Source organism: Fusarium venenatum (genome assembly GCF_020744135.1).
Source record: "Fusarium venenatum strain MPI-CAGE-CH-0201 chromosome Unknown EDB82scaffold_3, whole genome shotgun sequence".
Lineage (NCBI taxonomy): Eukaryota > Fungi > Ascomycota > Sordariomycetes > Hypocreales > Nectriaceae > Fusarium > Fusarium venenatum.
In genome coordinates, this window is record NW_027072131.1 from 4,799,130 (window position 1) to 4,817,925 (window position 18,796).

The 18,796-nt window shown below is 48.5% G+C and overlaps 8 protein-coding genes across 8 annotated transcripts; 4 read left to right on the top strand and 4 right to left on the bottom strand.

Moving 5' to 3' along the window:
* Positions 1–104: 104 nt before the first annotated feature.
* Positions 105–2,399, top strand: EDB82DRAFT_547040 (uncharacterized protein; the record flags this gene model as incomplete). The annotated part of the gene is made up of 1 exon (XM_025728001.1): positions 105–2,399. The coding sequence occupies one exon, from the start codon at positions 105–107 to the stop codon at positions 2,397–2,399; it is 2,295 nt and encodes a 764-aa protein (XP_025582411.1).
* A 662-nt stretch (positions 2,400–3,061) lies between these two features.
* On the top strand, positions 3,062–4,105 carry EDB82DRAFT_464770 (uncharacterized protein; the record flags this gene model as incomplete). Its single annotated transcript, XM_025728002.2, has 2 exons — positions 3,062–3,230; positions 3,282–4,105. The coding sequence occupies exons 1-2, from the start codon at positions 3,155–3,157 to the stop codon at positions 4,103–4,105; spliced, it is 900 nt and encodes a 299-aa protein (XP_025582412.1). The 5' UTR covers positions 3,062–3,154.
* Positions 4,106–4,219: 114 nt separating this feature from the next.
* EDB82DRAFT_507517 (GRIM-19) lies at positions 4,220–5,252 on the bottom strand. Its single transcript, XM_025728003.2, has 4 exons — positions 5,009–5,252; positions 4,709–4,815; positions 4,503–4,655; positions 4,220–4,452 (listed from the first exon to the last, which is right to left on the bottom strand). Exons 1-4 carry the CDS (start codon positions 5,057–5,059, stop codon positions 4,404–4,406), a joined length of 360 nt encoding a protein of 119 aa, XP_025582413.1. The 5' UTR covers positions 5,060–5,252; the 3' UTR covers positions 4,220–4,403.
* Positions 5,253–5,366: 114 nt separating this feature from the next.
* EDB82DRAFT_577544 (uncharacterized protein) lies at positions 5,367–6,602 on the top strand (the record flags this gene model as incomplete). The annotated part of the gene is made up of 4 exons (XM_025728004.2): positions 5,367–5,916; positions 6,040–6,424; positions 6,475–6,493; positions 6,555–6,602. Exons 1-4 carry the CDS (start codon positions 5,637–5,639, stop codon positions 6,600–6,602), a joined length of 732 nt encoding a protein of 243 aa, XP_025582414.2. The 5' UTR covers positions 5,367–5,636.
* A 315-nt stretch (positions 6,603–6,917) lies between these two features.
* Positions 6,918–8,806, bottom strand: EDB82DRAFT_527394 (uncharacterized protein; the record flags this gene model as incomplete). The annotated part of the gene is made up of 7 exons (XM_065609172.1): positions 6,918–7,086; positions 7,873–7,980; positions 8,030–8,278; positions 8,334–8,362; positions 8,510–8,586; positions 8,636–8,687; positions 8,738–8,806. The coding sequence occupies 7 exons, from the start codon at positions 8,804–8,806 to the stop codon at positions 6,918–6,920; spliced, it is 753 nt and encodes a 250-aa protein (XP_065464074.1).
* A 435-nt stretch (positions 8,807–9,241) lies between these two features.
* EDB82DRAFT_507528 (uncharacterized protein) lies at positions 9,242–14,452 on the bottom strand. The gene is made up of 5 exons (XM_025728006.2): positions 13,332–14,452; positions 13,183–13,280; positions 12,694–13,131; positions 9,883–12,648; positions 9,242–9,834 (listed from the first exon to the last, which is right to left on the bottom strand). Exons 1-5 carry the CDS (start codon positions 14,092–14,094, stop codon positions 9,574–9,576), a joined length of 4,326 nt encoding a protein of 1,441 aa, XP_025582416.1. The 5' UTR covers positions 14,095–14,452; the 3' UTR covers positions 9,242–9,573.
* A 362-nt stretch (positions 14,453–14,814) lies between these two features.
* EDB82DRAFT_507531 (WD40-repeat-containing domain protein) lies at positions 14,815–17,075 on the bottom strand. Its single transcript, XM_025728007.2, has 2 exons — positions 16,276–17,075; positions 14,815–16,222 (listed from the first exon to the last, which is right to left on the bottom strand). The coding sequence occupies exons 1-2, from the start codon at positions 16,793–16,795 to the stop codon at positions 15,210–15,212; spliced, it is 1,533 nt and encodes a 510-aa protein (XP_025582417.1). The 5' UTR covers positions 16,796–17,075; the 3' UTR covers positions 14,815–15,209.
* Positions 17,076–18,577, top strand: EDB82DRAFT_507532 (uncharacterized protein). Its single transcript, XM_025728008.2, has one exon. It carries the CDS (start codon positions 17,140–17,142, stop codon positions 18,436–18,438), a length of 1,299 nt encoding a protein of 432 aa, XP_025582418.1. The 5' UTR covers positions 17,076–17,139; the 3' UTR covers positions 18,439–18,577.
* Positions 18,578–18,796: the final 219 nt, after the last annotated feature.

The following is an 18,796-nucleotide window of genomic DNA, read 5'->3' on the forward strand; positions in this document are numbered from 1 at the left end:
TGTGAACGCGCCTGGCCCCAGATCTTGAAAGCATAAGACGAGTAATTCTCAGGCTATCATTATCAGAATCTAGACATAGCCTTCTACCACCAACATATACCACAATGTACGACAAAATCGTTCCCCTAGGCTCGCGCCTACACTACCCCATCATTATCACGAAACTCCTCAAGAAACCCGGCGATTCGATCAAGAAGCAAGAGAGTATATTCGAATACAAGTTCAACTGGAGGCGTAGGGTCAACGAAGATGACTGGGTGGACGAAACTACATATACCGAGTTTGACAGTCCCGCCGAGGGCAAGCTTAAGCAATGGCGCATCCGCGAGGGTCAGAAGGTCGCGGCCGATTCTCCATGTCTTATGGTCGAAGAAGCGTGTGGTCACGAAGTTCAGGTCCAGGGACTCTGCAGTCTGTGCGGTGCAGATATGACCGAGATCAACTGGGCGAGCGATAACCTCGATACAGAACGCGCCATGATCAACATGAGCCATGATCAGACCGTCCTCAGAGTCAGCGAAAGCGTCGCCACAAAGGCCGAGCACGAGAACCAGAAGCGTCTACTCCGACAACGGAAGCTGAGCCTTGTCGTTGATCTCGATCAAACCATCATTCATGCTTGTATCGAGCCTACCATCGGCGAGTGGCAGCGCGACCCGTCAAATCCCAATCATAACGCCGTCAAGGATGTCAAGAGTTTCCAGCTTAATGACGATGGTCCTCGCGGCGTTACCAGTGGTTGCACATATTATATCAAACTTCGGCCTGGATTGATGGAATTCCTCGAGGAGGTTTCCAAGATGTATGAGCTGCACGTCTACACAATGGGAACACGCGCATATGCCCTCAACATCGCCAAGATCGTCGACCCCGACAAAAAGCTGTTCGGAAACCGTGTTATCAGTCGTGATGAGAACGGCAGCATCACATCAAAGAGCCTACAACGACTATTCCCTGTCAGCACAGACATGGTGGTGATCATCGATGATCGCGCAGACGTGTGGCCAATGAACCGACCCAACCTGATCAAGGTGGTGCCGTACGACTTCTTCAAGGGTATTGGCGATATCAATTCTAGTTTCCTACCCAAGCGACAAGATACCCTCCCCATCCTCAAGGCAAAACCTGTGGATAATGGCCCAAAGCTGGCCCCAAAAGCTTCACCAATGGACGAGCTCGTGAGGATGAGCAGCGGAGATGATGCAGCTAGCTTGAAGATTCAGGCAGAGGAGCAGGAGAAGACGTTGGAGAAGCAGATTAAGGATCGACCTTTGTTGCACATGCAGGAGGAGCTCGACAAAGAAGACGACCAGCAAGAAACCAACAGTAACGATGCATCAGCAATCCACCACCGAAATGTTCTTGTCGACGACGATGAGGAACTTATTGCTCTCCAAGACCACCTAACAGACCTACACACTGCCTTCTACGAGACATACGATAGGAGACGAGCGGACAGAAAAGACAAGGAAGGAACACACGCACCTCCGCACAGCAAGTCCAAGAGAAGGCCATCTGTCGATGATGGAGTTGACCTGTCCATGGTTCCAGACGCTGGAGACATCCTTGACGAACTCAAATCCAACGTTTTGTCTGGTCTTGTGATTGTGTTATCTGGTCTGGTACCTCTTGGCGTTAGAGTGGAGGAGTCTGAGATAGGACTGCAGGCTCAGAGTTTCGGCGCCCAAGTTTTGGATACAGTGTCAAGGCGAGTAACGCATCTTGTCGTCTCATCAGCACGTCCCAGGACAAAGAAGGTGCAACAGGCAGCCAAAATTGCCAGCATCAAAATTGTTAACCAGAACTGGCTTATCGACTGTCTCAGTCAATGGAGAAGACTTGATGAGCGTCCATATTATCTGGATATCCTTGATGCTGATAGGGAGAAGGGGGCAGATGATATTACGGAAGTCACCTCAGAAGCCGACGAAGCCGAAGATGCACAAACGGGTCAAGAGCTCAAGGACTTTGACTGGGGCGAAGCTGAGGATGAACTTGCCGAGTTCATGGACGACGACGACGACGACGACGACGAAGGCAGCGTTGCTGCAACTGTGACAGAATCCGACGTGGAGACTGTAGATGGGAACAGCAAGCAGACACTTAAACGGAAGGCCGACGCGGATGAGTCAGACGACGACGGAGCTGCAAGCATAGGCGAAAGTGTCCTGGCTAAGAAGCAGCGCCTAGCTCGAAACCGCGGCGCATCTAGCCTGCGATCAATACAGACTCCCAACGGCGATGACACAGAAGATGGTAGTCTCCCCACGCCGGTACCAACAGGCGACGAGGCGGCCGAAGATAGGGACAAGGGGCAGACCGCCAATACAGATAATGGTGCAGATTTCGACGATGACGAGCTGGAGAGAGAGTTGTTAGCAGAGCTGATGGCAGGCTAGGCTATTGAACCTGAAAGAAAGCTCAATGTGGATGGAGTAAGGCGCTACATAGGATGGAATATTATTTCTGGTAACATAGCAAAAATTCTGACATATTTTGTAATGCCTATCCTAAGACAAGGCCAAATACACATTTGAGAATCCATCTTGTTTGCAATAATATTGAAGTTGATGTTGAAATCAATATGTTGTGAATCACTCGAAGACGTCAAAGGAGACAGGCAACATCCAAGGGACGATTTGCCTCGCAACTGCTATCAATAAGTGCTTATAGGAATCAAGACTTGGATGAGTTGATCCTCAAGGAAGAAGTACTCTTCGCGGCATGTTCCGGCTTGAGGCTTGAATCAATTACGCAGTGACGGGAGATATCATCGCCGAGGCCAGACAAGAAGCAGGGATACTTTACTATCCCGCACTAACACCAATTCATACAATTCTTGGTGTAATCGCGATAGTTTGAGCTACTGCGAAAACCCGGTCCATATCGGTGCATTATCCTCCCGCTTCATCTGCTGAGTGTCTCACAAAGCAGGCATATCATGACGCCAAATGACCAACTTTATGACTACAAATTCCAGGGACAAGTAAGTGATAATGCCAAGTAGAATGTGTATAAAAGGAGGGCCCCTTCTGGTCCATTGGGTATTCATCATCAGCATCTGGATCGCTACGCCTGGACAAACACATCTTTATCCATCCTGAACCACTACTCTTCTTCAATTTGACATATAAAACATTTCAGGTCCATCAAGATGGTTGCATACAACGGATTTGACTCTGATACCGATGTTCCTAACCTCGCAGGGAAAGTCATTCTTGTCACTGGAGGTAACGTCACAGACACTCATTGATCCAAGATATACTGACTAACAATACCAGGAACATCTGGTCTGGGTAGATCGGCCATCACTACACTCGCAGCTCACAACCCTTCGCACATCTACTTCACTGGTCGGTCCTCCAGTGCCGCAGAGTCTCTCATCAAAGACATCTCTCCTGTCCCTGCAACGTTCCTCGAATGTGATCTCACTTCCATCGCAAACATCCAAGCTGCAGCAAAGAGGTTTAAACATGATCGTCTAGACATATTTATTGCGAATGCAGGAGTCATGGCTGTCGACGGTCTCACCCAAGATGGACTTGAGTTGCAATTCGGTATCAACCACGTCGGTAATGCAACGCTCTTCATGGCTCTTCTACCCATCATACTTAAGACTGCTGAAGAGCCAAACAGCGATGTGCGCTTTGTCAGTCTCACTTCTCTCGGGTACAGAGGTCATCCCAAGAATGGTATTGACTTTGACACACTGCATTCGAAGCAGGAGGATATGGCCTTCGGAACGTGGGGTCGCTACGGACAGAGCAAATTTGCGAATATCGTCTTTGCAAACGAGATTCAAAGACGATATCCCAAGATTACAAGTGCGGTTGTTCACCCTGGTGTTATCGCTACGGGACTGGTCACCGAGTTGAGCTTTTGGAAGAGGATGCTTGTGTACGTGACCAACCCGCGAATGATGACGGTCGAGCAAGGCGGATTGAACACTGTCTGGGCGGCAACATCTAATGATATGAAGAAAGATGAAAAGGTGGCATTTTATGAACCTGTTGGCAAGGGTAATGCGGGTGATGAGCTGTGCTTTAGTGAAGAAATGGGCAAGAAGTTATGGGAGTGGACGGAGGAGAAGATCAAGAGCGTGTAGTGGGTAGTAGAAGAGTTGACCTTTAACTAGGCTTTAGGCTATAAAAACAAATAGCCTAAGAAGTATTGTCTAAGCAGCATAAAGCGGCCTACTGATTTCGTCTCTTATGCTTCTGGCGGCCAACGTTTCTGGTTCCCTGATGTCAGATGTGAACGTTCTTTTTTATCTCTTTTCTCTTTTCACAACTAGTCAATGGAAATGCATAACCCTTTCAATTCCGGACATGAATTGTAGAACCACTTTGTCAAAACATATATACACAGCATATCCCATCCCACCCGGCTTCCTTTCTCGTATCTTAGTTTGTGGTAGGAGGAGGGGTGACAGCAAAAGTCGGCCTCACGAATCTGCTGTTGTTAGTACATGGGACAAATCAAGAATAGACAAGTCAACGTACCGGTCGCTGTTGTAAACCTTGGCGTTGTCGCCCAAAAGCTCCTTCTCGCGCTTCTGGTCAGCTAGGTATCGTCGGACCTGGTCACGGTCCTCTTCGGCCTGGAGGAGGGGAATGAGGTTGATGCGAGCCCACATCTTTTCACGACCGAGTTCGCTGTGCGAGTGTTAGTTCTCGTTGTTTAGTAGGAGTAAAGACAGAGAACGTACTTGGCTTCGCGCATGCCACCGATCAGCTTGTACCAGCCGTAGCCCATAACGGCGCCCATGCCGAGAAGGAGGATACCGGGACGGAAACCCCTGGCGGGGAGGTTTCGCTGGAGAAAGTCAGCGTTTTGATTCGTGATGTAATTGCTTGTTTCTGTTTGTTCCATGTCGTTCGTTCTCTTGTTAAATGTTGGTGTAGTCCTGGTCTCCAAAGCACCCCAACCAAGCCAATTGATCTTCAAAACACCGTAAAATGCCATATCCAACTTCAAACATTCTCCCCAATTCTGCAGGCAAACGCACCTTGTACTGGACGGGCTCGTACCCGCCCCGAGGGGGCATATCTTGAGTCATGCTGGGCTAACGTTGTCGAGGTCGCTCCTCTGCTTTTCGTGTATATGTCTCTCGTTTCGTCTCGGCTCCCTCGTGCTGGACGGGCGGTACTCTCGTGTCGTTCGTGGGCGGGAAATGGGGTTTGCTTTATGGTTTCGTGAGGTGATTGATTGAAGCTGTTGAACCGAATTCCAATTGCTCTTGCTGTATTACGTAAGGCTGTTTGACTAAAGAGGGTTATGTAAGTGGTCGAGCCAGTCAGGTGGATTCTTATGGTGAATAGAAATATTATATCACTTTTAGTGTAGAGTTAGCCTAAGAGTACACTAATAATTTAGTCTAGTCTCTTATGACCTGCCTCGTCAACTTATAAAGACCGTTAAGAGAAGGCAACGTCGACAATTCATCATCATCATCATCATATCTCTTACATTAATCGCCTATCATGGAACAAGATCAAATGAAAGAACAAGCTCACATGCAACAAGCTCAAATGGAGGAACAAGCTCACAGGGAACGAGCATAGGAAGCTTACTATCGTTCGCCCCCGGGGAACATCTCAGCGACCTGGAGTACTATAATTCCCCTCTCCCTCTCAATGATCTGGAACAATGCCATTCCCCTCTCAAACCCATATCCCTACCCTCAGAAGAGTCCCATCTCGCCCCTGATCAACAACGGGAACCTCGACTTGGACTGGCTCGAGGCGATACGAACCGTACCCATATTCAACCAACCTCCTTCTTTTGCCACCAAAGCCCAGCAGCAGAAGACCGATCATTTGCAGTTCTACTTTTGGACAGCACTTGAGAGGTCAAACCGGTGCATAGGAGACGACAAACAAATCCGGAACGCCTGGAAACATTGGGACATGTGTGGTATGATGTCCTGGTAGCGACGGATGATGCACATGCCACAGCGCTACCCGCAAACCCACCAGGACGGCATCTGGCGACTCACCCTGCTGAGTTCGCCGTGGTTCGACTGCCCAATCTTTGAAGACCTGTTGATGAAACCTATCGGGTCTAATGATCTCGACATGACGCCTTGGGAGCCGGGGACGAAACTCACAAACAGGGACCCATTTCACCCGGAACTGTTATCTTTGTTTTTGGACAGGTGGTGGTCCGAGGCCTTCAATTGGCACTTGAGGAGGTTTGACAACGATGACGTGGTTTTACCCCTGACGGCGGGTTATTATCATGAAATGTATGGGCCTGAGGCGATGGACTGGCATACGATTAGGGAGGAGATCGCTATCAAGAATCAGGTTCGTAATGACGAGGATGACCAGGGAGAGAGTCAGCCAGATAAAACGTTTCCTGATGAAAATGCGGTCGACGCTGCAGGAAATCTTGCGGATTTCTCCTCACTTCGAATACGTGAGTAAGTAGGTATATATGATATGCATAATGAGCCTATCAATACTACTACAGTACCTTCTCTTCACTGATCGTACGGCCTTGTCGGATGTGTGTGTTTTCTGTGCTCCAAACTAAGCCTTAATTTACTCTAGGTAAATTCGACAAAAGATCCGCACATCCTCCTCAGGTTATTTACTTAGGTTGTTTACGTAGGTTACGTAGGTTACTTAGGTTATTTAGGTTGCATTGCTCTTAAGAGATGGAAGCCAACAGTAATCTAGGTATGCTTGAAGATTGTAAAGCACCTGCGCGGGTGTTGCATATGTCATTATACCTTTTCTTCAGATCCAACTCTCCTGACCGCCACACCTTCTCTTCGAATGTCCTCCCGATCCTGTTCGATGTATTTCTCAGGTCTCTTGGCGGTAATAGAGTCTCTGTCCTTGATAACAATGACGGAAGGGTTCTCTCGGAATAGGTGTCCATATCTTCAAGTTTACGGTTTGCTATCAAGGTCAGCCAGAAGCCGCTTGTGCAGGAACAAGCAGCCTACAAGTTTCTGGGTAGAAGAAGTAAATCACGGGTAGGAAAAGAGCATTCGTGACAGTCCATACAATACAGAAACGCCACCCAAGGTTCTGAATACCGATGGGTGTGATTTCCACAACGATGAAGTTTGTGATCCTGAAGATCATCAGTAACGACACAATCATCGAAGCAGTGGACATACCAATTCGTCCCCGTAGCAAGAGCAGCACCTTTCGTTCGCACAGGGAGTCAATTTACTTCGGTAGGGTACAGCCATGGAACACCCAACATGCCTACGCCAAATGAGATAAAGTAAAAGAAGAAAAAGGCCACAGAAGCTGACCCCAGCGCTTCCTTCTTATCGCCAACTGCATACCGTAGGAGTATAGTGATGATCAAGAACGGCAAAAGATGTCCAGCCGTGGAGAGCAACATGAGTCCTCTTCGCCCCCATCTCTCAACGAGAAGGATGGCTGCGGAAGAGAAGACGAGGTAAGACACCGCGTTGCAGGCGGAGAGTAAACGAGTCATTCTTTCTGTCAGACCGACGCTGTTAATTAGAATGGTGGGCATGTAGTAGCTCATGATGTTTATACCAGAGAATTGTTGGCTAGGCCTGCATATACCTACCTATGTTTGTAGATATTTGTTGTTTGCCTTTGCTACCTAGATGTATGTGACCGACCTAGGCAGCAAGGCAGCCGGGACGGTATTATCAGGCAATTGTCCCAGAGGACTATTATGAATAGCCCTCTTTCCTCTAGCCTAGACTTTTCTAATTCAAGCCTTCTTTTCCTAGTCAAGTAGAATTGCTGCATTAGTTGTGTATCTGTGCCGAGGAGAAGACGGCAAAGGGTCTTTGTATCAGATGTGTCTTTGTTGCGGCGTAGTAAAATGTCTTTCCATTTGATAGTGTGTAAGCGTTCATAGTCGACGCTGTACTGGATCTCGTGGAGTTGAGCCGTGACAATCGGTGACGTTATGGGTTTGTCTTCTATATAGGCCAGAATTTCGGTTGCCTCTCCAGTGTGACCATGGGCGATGAGCCATCTTTCCATGTCGGTTAGTATTGTATTAGCTGTTGGCAAAGTAGACTTACCGCGGTGACTGTGGAAGCCAGGGAACAGTAGCAAACAAGACAAAGATAAAGACGAAGTGAAACGCAAGAGGGAATCGCCACGCGACAGATCCTTCAACAAATGAAAGACCATAGTTGATCCAATTGACGAGGTAGAAACCAGCAATGTTCATGGCCATCTCAAGAATAACGAGTTTACCTCCCCATCTCGCTTGAGCGGTTTCTGACTGCCAAATCGGCGCGGTGGCAGTATTGATACCATTGCCAATTCTACAATCCTCAGTACCTAGACATACAATTATTTGGTTATAAGAGAGATACCTACCCCAAGACGATACGTCCAACAATCATCTGCTGCAGACTATAAGGTAACTTTGATGATGGTCCCAATCGACATGATGGCTGTTCCTAGAAGAATTGCCTTTTTCGACCAAGTCTCTCGCCAATAATAAAAGCAATGACTGCTCCAAAGAAACAGCCAATGTCGTAAATTGATGTTACTGTTGCGAGAAGATTGGTCTTCGCAGGACCGACGAGGTTGTGAAGTTGAGGAGAGTCCTGAGTGACAACGACACCACCTACTCAAGAGTTAATAGGGGGCCATGGAGAACTTGTAGATGAACACACTGAAGACTCCTTGATCGTAGCCAAAGAGCATCATGTCTGTTGCACAAGCAACCTATAAACTGATTAGTAGTGTACTTGAGGATAATTATTTATTTGGCTGACTGTGATCCAGAATGTGAGCCATCCTCCTCTGAACCCAAAAAAGTGATGTTTCTCTGATGTTTTAGCCATTATAACAATATCAAAAACAAGAAATCTCTTTCAAACAACTGAAGTTCACAATAGTAACACAGTCTAGGTTGTGGTACAAAGTGTCGGTTATGCATATATACTAATATCTTGTATACCCGACGTAGACATGATCACCACATCCATTTAGCCGCCTCATGCACCCCAACTTCTTGTTTTTCATCCCGAGTTATCCCCATCCTTTCGTCCCCGTTGATCTATTCGAAAGTATAAAATAAAGCTAAAATTCTATGTCATTGCCTAGACGCAAGTATGAAACGATTACTCACCTGACTCACTCTCGCTGGCCATCAACCTGACATGCATGTCTACCGAACAAGGATTCGCTCTACCAGATCTGACTTCCTTGAGACGATCACAAGGTTATGTGGTTCGAGAGGAGAATTAAGCTTGTTTGCTGGATGCGACACTTTGGGTTGGACAAGGATGGGCATCCTGCTCACTTGTTGGGAGACATAATGAGTTGAGCTATATTAGATGCTACAAGCCATAACCTTTGAGTCGTACCGTACCGCTCAACTGGTTAATCAATGCTAATAGTATTATCGTCATATGTTTCTCTATCCATCTAGAGTATTGCATCTGAGCCTTGAGATCACATTCATTATTCATTCAGCCTTTCCTCCCATCCAATCAACACAACTTAATTAACCCAGTCAATCACCCAATCCCATTCCCAAATCAACAGCCAGTCATATGCACACCAAAAAGAAAAACAACACTCCAAAGAAATACCACCAATAGACATATCAGGTTGTGGGCGCTTGGCTTCCCAATGGTAGGGGTCGATCACCTGCCGCCCCGAGGCCAACTAGGCCCTCACTTAGCTTCTTCGTTACAGCATCAGGGTCTGGTTCGTCTCTTCCGACGAATGTCCAGCTTTCTTCGGTATCATCGTCTTCGGCAAGGTCGTGCTGTGCGTTATTCTTGCCCGCCTTGTGCTTGATGAGGCTCTTGGCATATTCCAGATCGCGGTATATACACTGGATGGCATTATCAACACCAGATTCCTGCAGACTGTTAGTAATGTTGGTAGGTAAAGGGGAATGAAAACTTACACTGCGGATCTGTTCACCAAGAACACGAGCCTTCACGATCATGCGCTCGTTACGCGTCACTTCCCAGAGGGCTCGACCGAAACTGTTGGTACCCCATTTCCTGACCCAGACTCCAACACCCAAGTCTTCAACACGCGTCGCAAAGAAAAACTGGTCACCAAAGAAAGGATTGATGATGGTTGGGATGCCAGCTCGTAAACTAGCACCTGTCGTTCCAGAGCCGCCGTGATGCGCAGCTGCGTCGATTTGACTGAACAGCCAGTCGTGAGGCGCCGATTTGATCACATGGATCTCGGCAGGCATTACTGGCTCTTCAGGACGTGGTTTAGAGGGATCGTCCTTGGGCGAAATGCGATCAGACCAACCCTTCGAGAGGATACATCGCACGTCGGCCTTGAGAACAGCATCAATGACCTCCTTTGTCATCTTGGCAGGATCCTTAACGATGATTGAACCGAAGCCGACATAGACAATCTTCTTCCCATCCGCCCTAGCCTTGGCGATAAAGTCCTGTAGATCTTGTGGAGGCTCCCAGTCACCGCCCTCGTTAAGGAACCAGTATCCAGTTACTCTGATCCAATCCGAAAAGTCCAAAGGCGGAGCAACCACACTGGGACTGAAGTTATAAAGGAAAGGCACCTTGTTGGGTTGCATCTTCTCAAGGCTTGTACTGGGGAGACCCATTGTCTTGTTCCTCCATCGGTTCACTTGATAGGCGGTAGCTTTCCAAAAGATGTTATCGAACATAACGTACGTCATGTAATTGTAAGCCCCGCCCATTTTGTGCTCGGGCATAATGAAGGCGTGAGGATATGCCCGTGTCCTAGTCCAAGGCATAGTGAACGCTCGGAAGTAGGGAATCCCGAGCTTCTCCGCAATGTGAATGCCCGCCATGGCAGATGGAGACTCGATCAATAGCTCCGAACCTTCACATGCGGTATACGCAGAGTCCAACAAATCGTCAAGCCATCCTCGGAACGTTGAGTTTGCTTCTCGGAGGAATGCCCAAGTAAACGTTCCGTTCTCGATACACAAGCGCATCAGTTCACCCGGGTCTCCCTCAACTCGCGCAAACTCGATGCCATGACTCTCAATCCAGCCTTGAAACTCACCATGGGTCGCAATCCGTGGCTTATGACCCTCGGCGAGAAGACCTTTACAAAGGGCGATATATGGCTGAACATCACCTCGTGATCCAATGGTAAGACATGTAATCTTCATCGACTTTTGCGGCTTGAATGCAAGGCCTGACGAATTGGGGTTGTCGAAGAGGATCGTAGGAGCATTAGAGACACCAGATGTCTCGCGGGGCAGTGTGAGCTCGTGATCAACAAACTCATCTTGCCTTGCTTCTTGCAGGGCATCTCGTTCCGCCATAGCAGCAGCAGCCTCCTCATTCTCTTGTTCTTCTTGATGAAGAATGCCGGACTCTTCAAGGAAACGGTTAGTTTCCATGAGCTGATGCAAGGTCACTGCGCAGTCGTCCCGAAGGCCAGGTCGTCTAAACTCGAAGAAAAGCTCCTCATGACCACGGATAACGACTGTCAGGCCGTAGTAGCCAAACCGGAAGCCTTTTTCCTTGTGAACGTTCTCAATATCTTTGAGAGGAAGAATGAGTTTTGTTCTCGTTCCAGGATACAAGCTCCGGAAGCAGAATGAGCGGTCGCTAATGTAAAACTTTCCATACAGAGGCAAAACCTTGAAGATGGCTCCGAAATATGTCGCGACAAGCTTCTCTGACTCGGGTAGGGCGAAATGCGCTCGGAATCGATCTATCGTAGTTTGCATCTTATCGTCTGCCTCCGAATCGATGTCCTCGGCATCATCGTCCGTCCGAAGCTCTTGCGGCTCATCGTAATGTCGATGTTCCCCCTTCCACATGCCGTGTACCTTCTCCACATAGCCCAAGGACTCAGTCGCAAACATAGATCCCATGCGTTGACTGGTACGACTCAAGTACTCGGCAAAGGCGTTGGCTCGCTGTAAAGGATAGGCGCCAATCTTGGTAATGCTATTGAGTGTTGGGGTTACAGGTCGCTGAAAATCGGCTTGATCATATCCCATTTCCTGCATGTTACCTGTCGTTGCGGCGTGAGGGATACCTCGGCGGCGATCTCCATGGGCGCTAGAGCTGCGAGGTGTTCGTTTGCCAGACTGATCACGCTTTCTGGAAGCCGAGGCGGATCGCCGCATCATTGGACTGTGGAAGACATCACTTCCCTGAAGGATCTGACTTGCGGACGGTTCATCGTACGAAGATGGTGACAGAGTGGAGATGCTCGGGTTCTCGACTGATGACTGAAGGAATGAGTCTTCCGAATCGTGTGCTTGCTTGGGGGTCGTAGTGCCTTGTCGATGTTGATAGCTCGTTGAGCGTCTTGTTCCACTAAAACTCCTTCGAGGGCTATGGTCTCCAATGGAGCTTGGTATATCTACACTCTTCTTCCCAAATCGTTTGAAGGCGTCGAAACTCGATCGTGGCGCATCCATGCTTGCACGAGGGCTTAACTGACTGGGCGAGCGAGGTGATAGAGGTGACATCGGTGCCAAGGTCGCTTTGACGGTATCCGGTAGCTTTCCTGTACTTAATTTGCTAGGAACGTGTTTGCTTGCTGCCTTTGAAGCGTGGCCGGATGGAGGTTGTGAACTATCATGGCCGCCCCCGGTTATTACCTGATCCGTTGAGCGGCCCCCAGACGAATCTTCAATCAGAATCTTAAGGACATTGATGGCTTCCTTGCCAAAGCTGAAGAAGGAGAAGAAGTACTTTAATGGTTAGCGACGCCACGACCCAGATTGCATGTTACTTACCTCATCAATGGCGTATGTCTCGTCATTGTCGATGACACGAATTTTGCAAGTATCTGCGAATGAAATCATCTGCGTATCTTCAATATCCATGACATTCTTGATCGGCAACGAAATCTTGACGCTGTCGCCATCGTTGTGACTTCGAAAGATGACCCTTTGAAGGCTCTTAACCCATTCCTTTGCACTTGGAGCGCTATCGGCCTTGAACTTGTATGTTCGGTGATGTGTCTCAACAACAAAATGGAGAGCTTCCTTGTCTTTGTCAACAACGCTGGCTGAGATGCCGTACCGCAGGTCGATCTGTCCGTGGGGAAAGTAGACATCTGTCGCTGTTTTGTAATATGTCAAAACATCGCCCTTTAGTCGGAACCAAAACCTTGCGTAGCTCGGGTTGCGTTTGCCGCTTTTTGATAGGTACCCCGACTTAACAGCCTCGTGCTGTAAATCATGGTTAGCGTTCGTTCTGGAGTCGGGAGGGGCGTTACTTACCGTCTTCTTAGGAAGGTATGCATAGAAACATATATGCTTGGATGTAATGTACATGTATCCCTGAAGCAGGACGCTTTGCAAAAGCCAGCATGGGTATTCTGTTTGAAGTTAGCATTTCGAGATACGAGATTACTGAGCTGGTGACCAACCTTCAATAACCTGTTCAAACTCGTCAAACTCGAAGATCTCCTTCAGCTTTTTGGAAAGAGCCGACACTTCGTCGCCATCGCTAGATCGACTAACATCTGACGATAGGCGATCTAGATCAAAGCTGGGTCTGCTAGACAAATCTGCCTTAGCCTCCAACATTCTACTCATGACTGGCGCCAAACGGCCTTGTGTATCTTGGCGTGTTAAAGTAAGAGCGGGTGCTGGTAATAAGCCGCCGTCGCCGTCTTCGTCGTCTGCCTCATCAGCAGCTTCTGCAGGAGCAGGTAGATTAGAAGACTGAGATTTATGTCGAGAGCGAAGTTTAGGCAACGCAGGTAATGATCGCAAAAGCTTGTGTTCTGAAAGCTTCCTTCGCCTGTGAACCTTGTCTTTTCCTTTGCTTGCAGGCTGCAAAATTGAAGTTCGGGCGATACTTTCTGTGCGGGTATTTTGTGAACTTTCGCCCTCTTCGTCGCTGCTCATTCCATCAAAGCGATCGTTAAAGTTGACCCGGTTGCTAGCCTGTGCGATAAGTCCGTATATACTCTGGTTCATATTCATGAACATGGGAGGCGCTTGAGTCGGGCCATTGTGTTCGTCGGCGGAGTCATCGCTGTCGCTTTCTCGTAGAGGCTCGGGAAACACGGTCGCTGTAGAGCTCTGTCGTTGGATCTTTTCAAGTTCGTCGTGGACATGCTCCTTGAGGTCTCCATCCCCAATGTTGGTCTGGGACGCCGGAGCATCATCAGCTTGGGTAGCCATGATGGTCGCGGGTCGAATCGAGCGGGGCGACTATGGGTGGCTTCGGGTTGGGCTGTTTTAACAATGCAAGAGGTTGAAAGTGCCGGGGTCTTGTCGACAGCGTGAAATTTATGCACGCTCCGTGGTCGTCAGAATGATCATGCAGTCGTCAAGATGATGGGCCCGGTATGCGCCGGAAGCAGCCAGCGCTTGCTATCGAAGCAAATAGGACTCGATGCCGCTGTCGTCCACCGTAGTACTTGACAACGCGAGGATGGTGAACCTATAAAGTCAGGACGCGGTCGACAAATAATACTGCAGCACCAAAAACTAAATGTGAAAGAGAATAGGCAGATTAGGTGTGACAAACAAACGGTCGGATCGCAAGGAAGTGAAGATAACGATCACGGCATTCCCAATCAAGAAGGAACCTGACCCTGGGGCTGACGTCTAGGCAGATTTAGGCCCATCTGCCTGAGTCCCAGTGGAGTTTTAAGGGACGGATAGTGGACCTGACTTGCTCAGCGGTCGAGGCGCCCTGGGGAAACAACTGGAGCCCTTGTGAAGTTATCCACTGTCGAGCAGCAATCTAGAGGCATGATTGGTGCAATGTTTATCGATAAGTGATGACGCCAATGCCCAGCCAATGTTTCTACTTCGGTGAATCGATCACATGCAAGGATTGGTCAAGTGTTGATGCTTCAGATGATGCCCTTATCCATGGTGACCATAAAGGCTCTCATTCACAAGAAATAAATCACCTGCTTCAAGATGGTACGTCATAAAGTATGTGCATGCGATTCTTTTTGTGCCTGAGTCAGTGGGACGCCACCACGTTGTTTTCCCTCATACAAAGAGCTCTTTTAGTGGTAAATTGAGACAAACTCAAACGTGATCTCGACTCAGCCTCGACTGACTGCTATTTGCGACGTAATTAATGTCTAAGCCAGTATTTGACATCCATTTGCTTCTCGTACTCGTACATGTATTTAGCTTTGTCCCTTTCCTCCAACAAAAATGTTCCTTTTCACCGTTGCCGACACATAGTCGATCATTCGGTATCAATAGCAAACCAAAACTCCCGCTTTAATGCACGTGTACAAACAATCCCATGCGACCGTCTTCAAATGCAGGGTCTACTGCCAGAAGCAGAGTTTACCACTTGATGTCGCTCCAGCAACCCAATTCTGTGATGGATGGAAGTGAGCCACAGCGGGCACTGCTGTAATGCCGTCACCGTCAAGCTGGCCAAGTTGACTACCATCCGCAGCAAACACATCGACGAAGCGATTCATGTTGCCAATAACAAACTTCTGAATGCCATCGTGCGGCCGTCTCTGCCATTGAGGCTTTAGAATGGTCACCCACCGACCGGTCTGGTTGTTGTGGTGAACCTTGTGAGTAGGCTCTACTGTGATATCCTGTCCAGTCTTCCAGGATGACGCATCAGAGAACTCATAGATCTTGACGGTATCATCGTAGGAACTGGTGGCTATTTGTCCGCCAGGGCTCCAAGAGGCGTGTGAAACAGATAGTCGAGACTCATGTTCACCAAGAAGCGCCGGGTGTCGCAGGTCGCCCTTGCCAGTGATTTTGCGCATATCCCAGATCTTGAGAGTGCGATCTAGAGAGGCGGTCGCCAGGAGATGTGGCTGAAGAGGGTGAAGAGAAAATCCACCAATTTTCTGCCCTGACATTGCCCATAGTTCGGCGTCTTTGGTGCGAGTGTCGTACTGGCCAATAGAGCCGTCAAGAGTAGAGAAGTAAAGCATGTTAGGCTTCGAGTCGGCCATGTCGAGCGCAGAAAGAGGCATCTCGTCATCGGGATCCGACGGCGCCCACACTTGCACAGAGGTCTCCTTGTTCAGATCGAGTTTTCGGATAGAAGAGTCGTAGCTGGATGTATAGACCGAGTTCGCATCGCTATAAGGGAACACAATAGAGGAGATGGTGCGACTATGTGTTTTGAAGGCAGAAATAACAGGGTCTGGTATCACCGCATCGTCGTCTTCCTCATCAATTTCTGGGGCAGTCTGCGAAGCGTCGAAGATGCCCATGTTACCCTCCTTGTCACCAGCAAAGACAAGAGGCTTATCTTCGCTCGGGTGAAAGCCGAGGGCATATACTCGCTGAGGAGTGATCTTAATTTCTGCGGTGTAACCGTTAGCAAAACAATGCGAATCACCATGGGGTGTCACTAACCATTTGGTGCCCAATGTTCGTATAGTTTGAGGTCACCTATCCGCTCACGGAGCTCCTTTAGCCCCTTGTCTGTCGTTGCTTTTACATCGTCCTCGGTGAAAGTTCGCACACCGGGTTGCGCGCCGCGGAAAAGACCCTTGATCCCGTCCGCTCCGGCCGACCACTTCTTGCCTTCGATATAGATGTCGCCCAGATTGAGGTCGCCGTTTACTCGCAACTTTTTAGCCTTTGCTTCCTGAGCTACAACCTCTGCTTCGACCTCAAGCTTCCTCTTGAGCGTGTCATTGTCGGCGTCGATACCTGCCAGGCGTGAGCTTTGCCGAGTTGGCTTCGCTGCCTCTCGTTTAATAGGCGTTCGGGTTCTGGGTCGCGAAGGGATGGTTCGTTTTGGCGGCGTCGGTGCAACTCTCTTAGCGATGACCGCGACTTCATTGAGAACCTTCTTATTTGCCTCTATGTTTGCTAAGCGTTTTCGCTCGAACTCACTCATAGGAGCATCGCCGCCCCTCTTAGGAGGCATGTTGAGGTCGCGAGAAGGGAGGAAGCGTTCAATAACAAAGAGTGACTGAGTGAAGAACCAAGGTCAGATTTTGCAACAAAGGCAAGACTAGGAAGACCAAGCAAAACCCCGTTTTGCGCAAAAGCAAAAGAAGTAAATGGGAGAATCGTGAATGGTGACGCAAAGCGCAAGGCGAAACGCGTCTCAGTTGATTCACTTTGGCGCGAAATCACGCGTTGCGGGCGGCAACGCGTTTCAATTCCGAAGATAAGCCGTGCGACCTTCTAGTCCCAATTATCGATTTTTAGTAACGAAATTCTCATGTGAAACAAGAGACTTTCCTGTATCTTCAGTCACATACAAAAATGTCACGGAATCTTTTACCATTCTTGTACCAGACAAGGACACTGCAACTGGCTTGCAGACGTCCCGCTTCAATTTTTTTTACACAAAAAGCTGGTGTGGCGACTCATGTGAGTCGCCCCAGAAAGATTGATAATTCAATTCCTTTCGAGTTTGACGACGAGGACACGGAAGATATCCAAGGTCTCGACCCAGATGCCGACGCCCATATTGAACCGGAAGGGACTTTGACTCCTGGTGAAACTGAAATCTTCAAGCGCATTTTTGACGATATTTCTAATGCCCGTCTACGTCAAAATAAGAAGTCTGCTCGTACTCAAAAGGCTCAACCTACTGAAAAATCAACTCCATCAGACTTGGAAAAGCAGCGCATGGGTGATACCCTTGTCGAGAAAGCTCGAGGTGCAAATGCTAGCGATGACTTCCTGAAACGCTATCCATTTTCGCTGCGGAAAGCTGCACAGAATGCCCTTGGCAAGTTTGAGTCTGCGCCAAAACGTCCCAAGCTGTATAACCTGGCTGAGTTGGACAAGGCAGAGAAGGCGCAGATGCGTAAATGGACAAATTACGAAGATCTGAGAGAAAAGGAAAGGGCAAGAGTTATGAATCTGATGAAGAAGTGCAACAGCGATGTTGAGTTGTGGGATGTTATGGAGAAGGAAGTTTTCTCATTACCTAAGGAGCTGGGTATTGTTGAAGAACCAAAGACTGTCAAGAGGGGACGGAAGCCCAAGAATGAGCCCGCGAAAGAGGAGAAGAAGGTCACGACTAAGGATGAGAAGCCTATCATGGATGTTCATGGCTACCTTTACTCTGACTTCCTGACTTATGGCCTGAATCAACTGGACACCGCATTCCCGAAACCTTCTCTGCTCGCCTTCAATATTCTCCCCCGAATTAAGGAACTCGGCCTCTCCTCCTACGTCCTCGGTGTATCTTCGCCCCTTTTCATCAAGCTTGCTCAGATTTACTGGGAGCGTTACGGCGATGCTGAATCTGCCTGTGACGCTCTTGACGAGATGAAGCCATTGGGCATCTTCCCCACAGAGATCGAAAAGATAAAGGAGGTTGAGAAAGTGGTTAAACAGATTGAAGAGCACCTTCACAGCTGCACCTGGGGAGCCCAAGGACCTTTTGTTATGGCTATGATGCAAGGAGGTCCCTATGATGCTACCCTCACGGCTCGCCTTGGACGCTTGAAGGGCATTATCGCGAGGAAATACTTCTACAACGAAAGAGATGCTATGAATTCGGCGCAGGATGTGGAGGTGAAGCTCCAGCATCTCGAGGCTGCACGATAATGTATGATATTGTATGATGATGGATTGAAAACGGCGAGCAAATCTGTATAGAAATGTATTATATGACTTCAAAGTCAAGTGTATCAACAAGTAAGAAAAAATCTCAATGCCAGTTGTGAGACAATTTGCTACAACCTCTAGAAACCTGCTGCCATAAAATGGCTTAAGTGTCAGATTCCTGACGCACTCTGGTAGCATTTGGCCTCATCGTTGTGAACTACTCTAGAAAGCCTGAAGCAACTGCCCTGCGCTGTAACAACTTACCGTGGGCGTCACAGACAACAATTCTTTGGCAGCTCAGATGTTTCCAATGTGTTTTTAGCAACATATTTCCACAACCTGACTCCAAGTTGCCAAA

Coding starts and splice junctions, on each gene's coding strand:
- EDB82DRAFT_507517 (XM_025728003.2), bottom strand. CDS start 5,059: ATGACTCAAGATATGCCCCCTCGGGGCGGGTACGAGCCCGTCCAGTAC. Junction 4,816..5,008: donor ACGAGCCCGTCCAGTACAAG/GTGCGTTTGCCT, acceptor GACTTTCTCCAG/CGAAACCTCCCCGCCAGGGG. Junction 4,453..4,502: donor AAGGTTTACAACAGCGACCG/GTACGTTGACTT, acceptor TAACAACAGCAG/ATTCGTGAGGCCGACTTTTG.
- EDB82DRAFT_507528 (XM_025728006.2), bottom strand. CDS start 14,094: ATGGCTACCCAAGCTGATGATGCTCCGGCGTCCCAGACCAACATTGGG. Junction 13,281..13,331: donor GTTTGAACAGGTTATTGAAG/GTTGGTCACCAG, acceptor AACTTCAAACAG/AATACCCATGCTGGCTTTTG. Junction 13,132..13,182: donor CATACCTTCCTAAGAAGACG/GTAAGTAACGCC, acceptor CATGATTTACAG/CACGAGGCTGTTAAGTCGGG.
- EDB82DRAFT_507531 (XM_025728007.2), bottom strand. CDS start 16,795: ATGCCTCCTAAGAGGGGCGGCGATGCTCCTATGAGTGAGTTCGAGCGA. Junction 16,223..16,275: donor CGAACATTGGGCACCAAATG/GTTAGTGACACC, acceptor GTTACACCGCAG/AAATTAAGATCACTCCTCAG.
- EDB82DRAFT_507532 (XM_025728008.2), top strand. CDS start 17,140: ATGTCACGGAATCTTTTACCATTCTTGTACCAGACAAGGACACTGCAA.